The 14,273-nt window shown below is 29.3% G+C and overlaps 3 protein-coding genes across 5 annotated transcripts; 2 read left to right on the top strand and 1 right to left on the bottom strand.

The window, feature by feature from the left end:
- The first annotated feature begins 7,622 nt into the window (after nucleotides 1–7,622).
- Nucleotides 7,623–10,951, top strand: LOC129315262 (uncharacterized protein At4g28440-like). 3 transcript variants are annotated; one of them, XR_008594428.1, is made up of 3 exons: nucleotides 7,623–8,031; nucleotides 9,398–9,746; nucleotides 10,247–10,951. XR_008594428.1 is itself a non-coding variant. In XM_054958849.1 (2 exons), exons 1-2 carry the CDS (start codon nucleotides 7,773–7,775, stop codon nucleotides 9,583–9,585), a joined length of 447 nt encoding a protein of 148 aa, XP_054814824.1. In that variant the 5' UTR covers nucleotides 7,623–7,772; the 3' UTR covers nucleotides 9,586–9,857. The 3 variants fall into 3 exon arrangements, 1 of the variants encoding a protein (XP_054814824.1); XR_008594427.1 differs by having other exon boundaries at nucleotides 10,236–10,951; XM_054958849.1 differs by lacking the exon at nucleotides 10,247–10,951 and having other exon boundaries at nucleotides 9,398–9,857.
- LOC129316759 (uncharacterized) lies at nucleotides 10,210–10,677 on the bottom strand. The gene has a single exon (XM_054961140.1). The coding sequence runs from the start codon at nucleotides 10,675–10,677 to the stop codon at nucleotides 10,210–10,212; it is 468 nt and encodes a 155-aa protein (XP_054817115.1).
- Nucleotides 10,952–13,364: 2,413 nt separating the features above from the next.
- LOC129315277 (signaling peptide TAXIMIN 2-like) lies at nucleotides 13,365–13,742 on the top strand. The gene is made up of 2 exons (XM_054958873.1): nucleotides 13,365–13,526; nucleotides 13,605–13,742. The coding sequence occupies exons 1-2, from the start codon at nucleotides 13,423–13,425 to the stop codon at nucleotides 13,726–13,728; spliced, it is 228 nt and encodes a 75-aa protein (XP_054814848.1). The 5' UTR covers nucleotides 13,365–13,422; the 3' UTR covers nucleotides 13,729–13,742.
- The last annotated feature ends 531 nt before the right edge of the window (nucleotides 13,743–14,273 follow it).

Here is a 14,273-nt window from a genome sequence, read left to right as displayed (position 1 = left end):
AAAAGCATGGTTACCTTGTGGCTTTTTCAATAAATTATTACTTACAATTTCTCTCCCACCACAATCTTTAACAATAATACAATCTACAAATAACATATTATTTATAAATATTAGTTTCAATTTTTGAAACTAATAAAATAATTCTAATAATAGAATTAAAAATATAACATAATTTCTAATCTCAATCTTAATACAAATCTAGAGTTAATACTATTAAATAAAATTTTTAACTCCTCTTTTAATTATCAATAAACATTAATAATCTAAAAATCAGCTTCTAAACTAATTTCTATTATCAAAATTTTCTTTTTATTTCATAAATTCCCACCTAAAATATTCAAAAATTAAAAATTGAGTCTCTAGCTTAGAATTATAATCCTATAGCCATAATAATTCATTTCTCATCCCAAATAATCATCTAAATCTCAATAAATCAACATGTATTTTAAGATCTAGTTTAGAATTTGATCCATAAGTCACAAATTCAAAGATCATCCACAAATTTATACTTTAGAACATTTATTATACTACTAACAATCTCAAAAATCATATTTATTCAACATAAATTCATCCCTCTTCCAGATCTTAAATTTTCTACCACTACAAACTCAGAAACCAAAAAAAAGGATGACTAAGAAAAATTTTTAGAACACTTACTTAGTCTTGAAAAGTTTAAAATCACACCCTAAATATCCTATTAAAAACTCTTACCTTAAAATCCAGCACCGGTGAACTTGGCTCACGGACGCTCTCTCTGCCTCAGCTCACGCACGAAGGAAAGAGTGAAGAAATGAAGGAAACAGGTGAGTTTTTATAAAAATTCAGTGGGTCCCACAATTTTTTTTTATTTCTTCTTTCCTCTCTCTCCCTTTTTTTATTATTATTATATACATAATCATTGCGCTGATCGCATTTTCTTCCTTCTTTCCTTCCTCTTTCTCATACCTTTTCTATTTCTTTCTTTTTATAATAATAATAATAATTTAATAATATTTTATTTATTTATTTTTAATTAATTAATTTTTTTTTATTTTTTTATTTTAATTTAGAATTATATTCTAAATTAGATTTAATAATCATTTTCTACTAATTTGCTTACCTCTAAATATTTTTTAAAATTTTTATTAATCTAAATTAACTATTAAAATTTAAATTAGGATGTTACATTACGCGCGTTTTCCCGTAAGCTGATGGAATCAGCTTTTGCCAAAAGTTAATCAAAAAATGTTGAAGAAAATTACAAAAGAACCCACGAGAAAATTACAAATAAAGCACATAATTTAATAAAAATAAAATTAAACTCTTTTTTCTTCTCTCTTTTTTTTAACTTAATAAAATTCAAATTTTATATCCTCAAAAAATTAATTTTTAATATTTAAGAATTAAATTATATAGTAATTTATATAACTAAAATTGATTTTAATTAAATTATCCAAACATTTTTCAATTTTTTTAAAATTAATTTTAGAAAAATAGTATCCAAACAGATTGCGTCATAACATAATCAATTATGATTAAAATCTATCACTTAATCAATTATTTTCATAATCTATTGTACCTAACTGAAATCCAAACGGACCCTAAATTGTGATCAAAATTATATTGAAATCATAGCATTTTTTACTACTAATCATTGTAACAAACTTTAAGTTTGTTTGTAGAAATTTTGGTAGAGCCTTTCCTGTAAGTAGGATATTTTGAAATTTCTATGATACATTAATTTAGTCAAAATATCAAATAAATTAAGAGCTCAGCTCTATCCAGCTGACAGACAATATATAAAATAAAATAAAATATATAAAATAAAATAAAGTCCTAACAATAACTTGTGTGGAGCAATTAATCTTTATTTTAAATTAAAATACATAAGTCTTAAGTATTTACATCAAAAGGTAACAATATCAAATAAAATTTTCACCCAATATAGCTGTATCGCCCTTCAGAGGTCAATAATAGGATCAACATCAATTAATAAATCTAAGACTAAACATCATTTTTCAATGAATAGCATCCCCAGAATAAGATAAAAAAAAATAAATTCAATCAATTATATAAATTAGTTAAAAAGATGAGAATTTAATATAATGTACTCAATAAATTTATAATTTTTAAGCATAACCATAAAAATGAGAGTAAACTAAAAACGCTTTATTCCATCATGGTAGAAGAAAATTAATTTACACACATTTGAATCAAAATAACACACTAACAACTAAAACCAATCAATTGCAAATATATAATTTGATTCAAATTTAGAATTGTGAAGACTTAACAGAATAGGTAACAAATGTAAATACACAATTCACAAGGATAAGTAATCAAATACAATATGAGCTACGAAACAAACATAGATACACAATTCATGAGGATATGGCTAACTAAACGTGATTCAAAGTCATGAAATCAAACACAAATATAAAGCCTGCAAATAACAAATATGAAAACAAAGCTCGCGAGACAAACTAACTAGTTATTAATCAAGGTGTACTATAAGCTATCAAAATTGTTGTTAGCAGCAACGTTTTGTTCAGAGCTCTCTTAAAAATCACGTTTCAAACACATGAAAAAAATAATTGCTTTTAAAATACAATTTACATTTTCAATACCAAAATCACATGAATCCTTTTGAATTCAAATTTAATGCTTGTCAAAAATAAATTTTTATATATAATGTGTATGATAACATTTATTAAATATTCAAAAGTTTTTAAAATAAACAAATAAAAAAACACCATGAATCTTAAAAATACAACTCATAAACACGCGCACGATCACCTCTTAGTTATCCTATGCAACCAATCACTTGTATTCTCTCATGATAAAATAATTTCATTCGTAACATATCCATCTTACCATATTAAACAATAAATGATTTGTATAAAAATAAATATTTCAATAAAAGATTGTTATAAGTAAATTAATTAGGACATCATTTACTTATTTATTAGAGTTTTAAATGTTTAAAGATATTTTTTCTTTAATTCTTGTCAGGGTTTGTTCTTTTCACCCCCTACAAGGATATAAATGGATGAAATTTAATAAATTTTCCCTCACTTATAAAGACTTCTTCCTACTTCTAATGCAATTCTAATCAACTATTATCATTTGAAATTTCAAAACTAAAATTCACATTTTAGAGTTGGCTCAAGTATTATCAATCACATCTTTAATCTCCTCCAACTTTCTTTAGCCATGCCACTCTATTTATTTGGAGCCAAATTTTTTCCTATGATTTTCACCAAACACATTAAATGTATTATTTATAACCATTCCATTAAAATATCCAACAATTAACCATTAACCATGCAAATCCTAAGAATCAGTGAAATTTTAAAATATTTAAAATTAAATTTAATTTCTTCTAACAAACTTTTTTAACAGACACTTTATAGACATTAAATTTCAAGTCTCACATTTTAGCTCTTCTCTTCCAATTTCATTCTAACAATTGCTTTAAGATCAATCATTCCAAACAAATTAATTCAACTCAAAAATTATGACCATATATAAATTAGCATCAAATTTTAAGATGAATTTTCAGCTCAACAGTTAAATTTCCTTTTCTCTAAAACAAACGGGCATCAGCAAAACACACTAAAGCTTTGTGGCTTCAATCATCAAAACACACCAAATGCTTACCCCCTCTTTCTCTTTGAAACTCCAGAATGATTTCGAGAATGATAAAGAAATGAAGGCAGTGAGTTGCGCGTGCGTTTTAATTTCTGATGCCTCCCTCTCATTTTTTTCAAGGGTAAGATGGTAATTTTTTTAGGGCTTGAAGCTAAAAAGTAAAAAGAAAATTTTCCCATGTGCACTAAGAGGGTTCAAACTCTAAACCTAATGTCAAAAATCTATGATAAATACCACTAAGCCAACACCCCCGTTATTGACCTTACTCCAAAAATAAAATAAATAAAATCAAAACACTTGATTATAATAAAAATTTTATTTTAAAATTTTTTTTAAAACTTTAGGTCATTACATTGGGACTTGTAATTTGATCAGATAATTTTTTTTTATTCCTTGATGTTAAAATCGTTAACGAAAGATTATTTTGCCCAAACAAAACACTTTTAAGATTTAATGAAATCTTGATTCGATAATTTTAACCACAAAATTGTATTTAATAAAATGTTTACTTTTCTTAATATATGAATTATTTAGAAGATAAGACCTGAATTGATGCAATTAATTAAAGCTATATAATCATTTTATTTAATATATAAAAGTTCATAAATCTCATTTTTTTAAAGAAAAATTTAGGAATTTTAAATGGAATTAATAGATATGACAGATCAAATTGTGAAGGTTCAATTAAATCCAAGCGTTTTTTAATGCAGAATTGTCTAAAGATTATGTGGCACATGGATCATGATTTATAATTCAATCTAGCGGTCAATATTTTTTACTAGCTAACACAGCCTTTAACTCTCACTTTCTCCCTCACAGGCGTTTGATTTTTAATCCCTCTCTTTCTCGTCTGGCTTTCAGCACACCACAGTCCATAAGCACACATCACCCCCCCCCCCCCCCCAAAAAAAAACACACACACTCTCACCTCTGGTCTTTGCTGCCTGTCATATTTTTCTAAGAAGGAAACAACCAATATAAAGTTAGGATTCAAGATCAGGATTTTTCCTTCTTCTTTCTTTGTTTTTTATTTTCTTTTATGGATTTACTGATGCTTGTATATTTATTGAAATATTTTGTGGTATTACTAGTTTCTGATTTTATTTGGGAACGAATTAGACCCTCTAAATATATTTTTGTCAGATATAAATTGAAGTCCAAATAGGTACTAAGTATATGTTTGGTTTTCAATTTACTAAAAATCAGTTTGATGAAAATCAGTTGTTGTAATAAAATTCATGCTTGGATACATTTTTTTCAAAAGTCAGTTTGACAAACTGAAAATTGTTTATATTAATAAAAATTTATATTTTTAAAATATACTTTTGAATATACAATGACTAGAAAAGACATTAATTTATGATAATTTATAATTCTATTATATAAATATAGTGTATTAGAAATATTTAAAAAAACTAAAAAAGCATAAAATTTAATATGTTAAATAATAAGAATAAAAAATTAAAACATAACAAGGGTATTATGATTATTTACAAAAATAGGTACAATTCAACTCTTATTTGCAATTTCAAATTCATCAAAAAATGGAGTTGTCAAATTTACATTTTAACCTCATCTTAACTCACATTTACAATAAATGTGTGTTTGGTTATTTATATATGTGATTTGTCAAAAAATTACCTGCAATTTTTTTATATAAAAATCAAGGATAGCATGATCATATCATAAATTAATGGATCACATTTGAAAAGCACATCTCAAAAGTTAAGGAAAAATAAGTTGAGCAAATTCACATTTAACGACTTTTTTAAAATACATTTATAAAAATACTTTTATCACATTTTTTTATATTTAAATAACTTTTAACTATTGAAAAAATGTCAAAAGCACTTTTTAAGTTTTTCATTTTTGGTTTTAATTTTATTTCTGATGTTTAATGTTAGTCATGATTTGAGTAAGATTTTATCTATTAATTATATCTTAATCGGTTTCATGATTGACATAGTTTTTTATAATCTGAGAACAATTTAAAGTTGATGTGAAGGTTGACTTAAGACGTGCCAGGTGTTGGAACAATCTAAAGCTAAAAAAGAATGATGCTCCAGGTCAAAAAAAAAAAAAAAGGATCGGTGCTCATGTGTTGAGGGCCCGAGGTGAGGTTCGAGTTGAACGGAGTACACCGCAGGGCCTTTGATCGTTCTTTGATGGCCCAGAATAATTTATATTAATCTCGAGTGAAAATTAAATAATTGGTCCCGGTAATTCAAGAACCATGGTGAAGAAGGGCACGAGGTACAGGCACTAATTTATTAATTTTCTCTATCCTCGAAGCCGAAGGTTTCTAAAAACATTTTTATCGATCTTTAACGTAAAAATGCACATGTTGAACTCTAAGCGTGCATTTTAATTTATCAAAAATTTATTTAATAAAAATTAATTTAATAAAAGTCAATTATTACAATAAAATTTATATTTAATTATATTTTTTTAAAAGTTAATTTGATACACTAAAAATTGTTTGATTTGTGATAGTAAAATATTTTTTTGAATATACAATTATCCAAAAAAATATTAATTTAATATTTAAAATATTTAAAAAATATGATAAAGATTTTAAATAACCTAAAATTTGATCTATAATGTTAAAAATTTAATCTCTTGTTATTTATATTTTTTTAATTTATAATTTTAAAAAATGTGATAAAAATTTATAATTTTTATTATATATTAATACCAAAAATTAATATGATTAATTATTTAATTTATAATGCTAAAAAATTAATACCTAATTATTATTATTGAAATAATATTTATATTTTTAATGAATTAATTATATCAATTTTGTGTTGAATGGATGTAGTTTAGTTTTTAAATATAACAGAAGGCAAAATATCTAAAAATAAATAAATAAAAGTGAGGATAAACTCATATTAGTAGGTTTATTGATAAGATCATATCTTATAGTTATTTCCTTCGTTAAAAAATGTAAGATATTTTTAATATAATTATTATTATTTTTAAATGTACTCTTATTAAATAAATTACTTTATATTTATTTTAAAATAAAATATTATATTAGATAGAGGTAAATATAAAAAAATAAAATTAGTTTGAAAAAAAATAATTATTTTATTAAAAGTAAAATTTGATTAAAAATATCTTATATTTTTTAATATAAAAGGTAAATATTTTGGAAGAATCACGATAATGCCCCTGCAGTGATTAGAAAAATGCGTATATATACAAACTAATCAATACAAATATTGACTTTTCCTGAAGGTTTTTTTTTTGGCCAAGGGGACCTCACAGTCCTCTGCTATCATCTCATCTCCTGCAATCTCGTAGGTAGGGTGCAATCTTTGGCAATTTTTTTTTTTTTTGTGTGAATGTTTACAACTGCTTCCACTGAATTTTTAATAACATAAATTTCCTGATAATTTTTAAAATTTTCAATAATCAATAAATAAATCTATTTTTTTAACCAGCAAATTAACCAAACAAACTTATATCAATGCACAAAGGAAAATCTATATCACATTTATTATTCAATTTTTTTTACATTTTTTTAACAGATAGAAAATATTTTAACTACGTACTATACTCTGTAAAGAAATGAGTTCTGATATCAATTACAGGCGAAAATTACTAACTTCAATTAATTTTTGCTGGTGATATCAACAGATTCAAAAGAAAATGCAACAAATTTACTGAAATATATGTCTGTTATACAATATTAGCATTGCTATATGAAAGTCGAGTTTAATTTTTTTACAAATTTTATGGTGTTACCAGTATATATTATCTATTGTTGCTGATATTTCTGTTTGACGATTCTTCGTTAGATTCCGGAAAACCAAAAAGATTATTCTTTGCTAGATGATTGATGAGCAGAGTTGAATTAAAACCCCATTTTCCAAGGAATAAACAAACAGCAATTTCCAAAGAATATATTCTTTGCTTTTTACGTGTCTCGTGATTAAATAGTTATGGTTTCACACAATAAAAACGCAGCTATTAAGCGTCGTGTTCATTGCCAAACTCTTAAAACAGCGTGAGAAGAGGTGGGGAGTGGCAGAGAGATTCGTTTCCATCTTTCCTCACCAAGCTTGCTCATCTTTGTCCTCCTCCTTCAGATTTAGGGTTAGGGTTTCCCCTCCTTCTCTGATTTCGTTCATTTGGACATGGCTACAACCACTGCGCCAAAACAACAGCAGCAACAGGGTAATGTGAAACCTGCACTGAGAAAGCCCGTGTTTGTCAAGGTGGACCAGCTCAAGCCTGGTACTAGCGGCCACACTCTCACTGTCAAAGTTCTCAACTCCAACGCTGTCTTGCAGAAGGGTCGTTCTGCTTCCCAGCACCTCCGTCATACTCGAGTCTCTGAATGCCTCGTCGGGGACGAGACTGGCTCTATCCTGTTCACTGCCCGTAATGATCAAGGTACACCCGGCTGTTTGCTTCTTAGTTTTTAGTGATTTGTTAATTATTAATGTTCAGTTTGTCTCTTTGGGGCCATTGAGGAGAAAAGATAAAAAAGGTATATTTTTTAGATTTTCTTTCCACTTTCTATACTAATCAAATGCTGAAAATGCTGGTGTATCATGTTCATGTAGACCTTAAAAGTTCTCCCCTCTCCACTCTTTTTTCCCACTTCTTTACTTTTTTGGGCTGTGATGTTCTTTTTCTTTTTTACTCCCTTTGCGTGTCTTGTTTTTGTTTGAAGTTACATGCATACATACGTATATTGTTTTGGCTCTTTTTGTGGCTCCTTATAAAAGTTTTGTTTGGGAGCAGTCCTGCTCAGACTCAAGATGACGAATAGATATGTTGACTTTTTGTTCTCATTCCTCATGTCATACTTTATTTTTTGTTTTTCGTTTTAAAGGTTGCTTTTTCCAATGGTCTAGTGATGCGATTATTTTTAAATCAATCAAATTGAACGTTGAATTTTGTAATATAAAAATAGTGGTGATCGAATTTAGCTTAATGTCATCATTCATTTCACCAAAAGTGTGGCAATTGATGTAATCCTGGTGTTATAAGTGTTAGAAATTCTAGATGTTAATAATGGCGTTAATGAGCATTTTTAGTCTACGAACATATGATATGCGTTATAGTGTTAATTTTCTCAGTGCATTGTTTCTAAACATCAAAGGATGCATTTATATAATTCAAGCAATCGAGTTTGCTTGACGTCTTTGCAATTTTGTGATATCCAAATATCATTTGTATTCCACCTAATTAACATGCTGGTTCTGTTGCTATCAATGTGAACATTAGGTTGAAAGGCTTATGACAGGACCTTTTAAAAACCTTGCAATATTGGCATAATTGATATATTATTTGATCTTGCTCGAATCATTTTGATTAGTTGGCATACGGGAACCCAGACTTCAAGTTTTGGTTCCTTGACAGTCGTTGTGCACTGCAATGTAATGCCTGAATTTACTTGTACCGTTGCTGTTAATGATTCCAAAACGCACCTGTTTAACATGGGGATCAATTGCAAGGAAATGGGTCATGAAGAAGATGACGCTGATATACTCGGTTCATACTTGGCTGTATTCTAATGAAATTTTGTGGGACAATTTTGGTAAATCTTAGCGCTCCTTAGTCACAAATGATTAACAATTTTGTGGGACATCTTTGTTCTTTTAGTATTCGTTGGTTTAGATCATGAGTTGATTGGCAGTCCACGTTTTGTTAGGATCTACAAATGATTAACTATATAATGTGCATATATGAATGTTGTAGTGTTTCTGTAATATGCTAAGATCTAACGTGCATCCCCACTTCCTATATTCAGTTGATACTATGAAACCTGGTACCACTGTTATTCTCCGGAATGCTAGGATCGACATGTTCAAGGGATCTATGAGGCTAGCAGTTGACAAATGGGGCCGTATTGAGGTTACTGAGCCAGCACAATTTACTGTCAAGGAGGATAACAATCTGTCGTTGGTTGAGTATGAGCTGGTAAATGTAGAGGAGTGACAGGGCTTCTTTTGGCGGCTGACATAACATCATAACAGCAGCTTAGTTTTTGAAGAAAACTGATGGGTTATTTGGTCTCCTGGTATCTTTTCTTTTGTCTCGAGGATGGATTTGTATCAGGGATCAACTTATCTTTTGTCTCTTAATAGGATAACCTAAAGGTAGATTTCACTTATGATGTGGGCAAAATTAGCTAGTGGCGATGGTTTGTTTGGTAGCTATGTAAACATGTTAGTTATCGATATTAGTATATGCAAATTTACAAATTCAAATTCCTGCTGCGCTTCTCCCAACCTCCTTCCTTTCCGTCATATACAAATTGCAGTTGATGGCGGGATTAATGTTGTTATAGAATTACTAACAACAACTTGTTGAAGTCGTGAAAGAAAGAAAGCTCTCACGGAACTAAGTCAATTGCATATTTTTGTTAATTCAATGACAATTTGAATCTTTTGCAGGTTACGTTGTATTTGTACTGTAAATTATTGTTTACTGGTCTAGGAATGGCCTCTTGATATTGAGTTAATACCAGCTAAGATGCGGTCATCTCTGGTTGGGAAAAGTTGAACCTTGATATTATCCAATTCTAATAGCTGAGTTAACTCAGCAATCATATTCCCATATTCAAATAGATCTCAGGATTTCAACAGCATTTCTACAGGTTTGGTTTGAGGCCACAGTGCCGGCCAAGACCAGTTGCGGCACTGGCCATTCTGGATTTTGGTCGAACAGTTTCAAACAGTACATGACTGAAGGGATGATTTCCTCTGCAATAACATCTATAGCACTGTCATACTGACCTTCTTGAACATAGCGAGCAGCAGGTAGAAACTCTTGCTGTGCTAGAAATGAACGTTGAGTACAATCATCAAGGATTCCTTTTAAATGGCCTGTAGCATTCTGAAGAAGATTGAATGTGTCTCCATGCAGAAAGGTTGTGTCCCTCTCTGCGCAGGAAATGGCCATGAGGGCCAGCCCTTGGCCATCTGCTGACTTGCTGTTAGGATCTGCTTGCAGGCATGCCCTGCAAATCACTGGTTCTTCAGTTCTGCTGCACAGTGTGTTGATCGAACTGTCATCAGATCTGGCCATGTCATCGAGGTTGTGGTACGAGGAGAAGAAGAGTAGGAGGAAGATGAAAAGATGGTTGGAGCTGGAATTCATTTTGAAATTAGAATGATCTTTTGATAATTTTTCAAGGTTGTATCTTAATTCTTAATTACCAGTTCTTTTCTGTTACATTACTCATGATCATATTGTTTATTTGACTGAGAAGGCCGGAAGCAGGCAATAGAAAGAGACAAAGAAACTACTATAAATACATACTCTGACGGTGCAGTGTTTACTGTAACCTCCGAAAGATGTTAGCACTAAGGTTGTTGGAAATTTGGATTTTTGTTGGATTTTAGTAAGGGGCAAAGATGGTGGTCTCTTGCTTTTTCATTGGGGCGTAAGAAACAGACTCGCATAAATCAGGAAAAGAGTAACAAACCAATTAATTGAAAGCCAGAAAAAAACACACCAAGCCAGCTATATGCCCTAAGCATCACAGATCAGCCTCATAAAAAAAAAAAAATGCTGAGGAAAACTAATTATTCTGTCAGTCCATTTTTCATTGTGTACGTGTAGCCAGCCAAGGTGGGGAACCGAATGCACACAAAAGTGGGGATTTTAGACGATTTTATCCTCCCCACCTTTTCTCTAAACCAAAATGCACTTCAGAAAGAATGGCTTGTTCTTCAAGCTTTTGAAATTATACTTGACGCACTTGAATTGGGTGCAGGGAAATAAAACGTGTATCCACTGACGACTATGAATGTTGAATTTAATGATAAACAGTTCGTTCAATAATTATTACAGAAAAATGATAATAAAATATTTCGAAATGTCATAATTTTTTCAAAGTTTTTAGAAACTTTTTTATCATTAATAAATTTATATAAATTATTAAATTGTCCTTGTTAAAAATAAATAATTCATAAGTTTTGTTTAAATATTTATAACTTTTTTTAATATTCGCAACAATGCAATATCAAACTATAACTTTACATGTTAAATTCTTTATTTGTTGGTGCATTATTGTGAATATAAGAAGAAAAATTGTAAATATTTAAACAAAACTTATGAATCATTACTTTTTAACAAAGGCAATTTGGTAAATTTATATAAATTCATTCATGATATAAAAATCCTTAGAGACTTTAGAAGAATTATGACATTTTGAAGAATCAAATTGTTGTTTATATAGTTCAAAAGGATTTTATTATTATTTTCTCTAATTGTTATATAGTTTTTAATTAGTAAAATAAAAGGAACTTTTTAATTGACTTCAATACAATTTTGTCAAGGGAGGTGAAAAAATTACATGTTTTATGAGATGATGTTCATTATTGCCAAAGATTATAAACAATATAAGATAATTAGATAATTAAATAGATGAAAAATTTAGATTAATTTTTCCTGATAATTGAAAGCTTATAAATGGAAGTTAAGCGAACATGTAATTTCAAAAATGAGTTGCATGATTTGCCATTCATTCATTTTTTAAAATGGCATGATTTACCATTCGAAAACACTATGTATTCTTATACATTTTATAGATTATATTGAATGAGTTGACATTAATATTGATTTGGATCGATATAGATTACATAATATAATTATACTGCAACTATTGTGCTCTAGGACGAACATAGTAATCTCAAATAGGGGGAGCCACCTCCCCTAAAATTTTTGCTTCATTTGTAATGGACTATACAAGTAGATTGGATTATTTTCAGAAAAAAAAAAATATCTAACTCTGTCTCCCTTAACATTTTTATTTTTACCTGCTGCGCCCTTGTTAATATTTATAGCTCTATCCTTAATTTTATTGGTTAGAGTGAGAAATATATGTTGGTTAAGCTATTTAAGCCTGAATTTTTGAATTCAAATTTTAAAAATTGAGATATTTTAATATAAAAAGGCTTTAGAACACAGTTCATTTAAACTTTAAAAAAATAAGTTCAGGCTACCCATATTTTATATCTTTGGATTAAAATTTTAAAATATTTGTTTATAATTTAAAATTAGATTTTTTTTTACTTATTGCAGATTTTAAAACATTTTAATTTGTATCTTAGAGTATAAATATGTAATGTTATAACATTAATTTTAATTTTTTTAAAATAAAAATAAAAACATGTTTTTGAACCTAACTCTAAACCCAATCAATAATAGTTGGCTTGAAAAAATGGTCAAGTTTAGGATAAAAGGATTTTCCCATTAAGGGCCGGGCACATGTGGCCGGGTTTCCCAACTCTATCATTGATTGCTTGGGGATAGTTTTGATAATGCACGAAAAGAATAAATGATAACAAGTTTGAATGGAAATTAGGCCGTGGGAATCCTTCACGTGAAACTCATTTCTTCGGCACACATGGATGCTTGTGAAAGATTGAGAGTGGGGGGCTGAAAAAGATGATGACTTTACTGATTATTCTAAACGGGACTAAAAGTTCACTCTATCTGTTGAAGCTTGATGCCAACTATTTTATTCCATTTCGACCCCACACAACTGTAGTGGACTCTTTGGTGTTATCATCCTGATCATCACTCCCAATGAAAGTCTTCATGGTAGTGCACCAGACATCCTTGTTCTGCGCTTTGATATTTTCACGCTTCTGCCTATAAAACTTTGGCAGGATCTTCAACTTCTTAACACCAATCTTTCAGTTCAAAAGAAACAGTTCTTGAATTTCTGTGAGTTCATTCTCAGAAACTGATATTGTTGGAGATCTTAATTCATCAGTAAGGTGGTCTGTTTTCAGAAAGGGCTGTGAATTTTTGCAGAGAACTATGGGAGAGTGTGAATGCAGACCACTTGGGTTCTTGATAGGCCTACCTTTTGCCCTTGTTTCCTTGGTGCTATCTTTGGTTGGTGCAATTATTTGGATCATTGGGTAAGTTTTCTCCTCGATCAAATATCTTACATGATTCTTTTTTCTCCTCAGGTTTTAAATATTTGATATCTATGACAGGTCTGTGTTGAGTTGCTTGTGCCCTTGTTGCGTCTGCTTCGCAGGATTAGCAAATTGTGCAATAGGACTCATCAAACTTCCAATCAAAGTGATTCAATGGTTTATTGATAAGATTCCTTGTTGATATTAATTGACGACTTGATGCAACCTTTCATGATTGTTGAATAAGATACTCTGATTTGATTTCATGTTATTTTCCCCTCAATTACTACTGGGGTTATTTTTTAATCTTGTTCATTTGAAATTCTCGCTTTACTTTAGATTATCTTGCATTCTCCATATCAATGTTAATCCATTTAAGATTTAATTACACAGTATCAGAATTAGTTTGCGTCTACCTCATAATTCATCTCTTAGCTAAATTGGTGGGACTTGGCTTAAATCTTCTGACATGTTATATTAGAGAAGATTCATGTCTTAACAAGAATAATTAACTAAATCTTTCTTCTTCACACCGACAATTGAAAAGTTATCAGCGGATAAGAAGACATCACATATTATAATCTGTGATTGAAACATGACAAGATCATCCTTATGACTATTGGCAAGTTGACTTACTTGGCTGTATAAAGTTCATGCACTTGGGATAAGAAGAAAGACACATGATCTTTGGCAGATTCAGTGAAGGGATTGCATTTGTGCGTCACGGTTTGAATATTGAAATATTTT

Source organism: Prosopis cineraria, unplaced genomic scaffold (assembly GCF_029017545.1).
Source record: "Prosopis cineraria cultivar Desert tree isolate PC_DT_omini unplaced genomic scaffold, ASM2901754v1 PC7, whole genome shotgun sequence".
Classification (NCBI taxonomy): domain Eukaryota; kingdom Viridiplantae; phylum Streptophyta; class Magnoliopsida; order Fabales; family Fabaceae; genus Prosopis; species Prosopis cineraria.
Note: the sequence above shows the minus strand (reverse complement) of the source record. Positions and strands in the feature narration are given on the sequence as shown.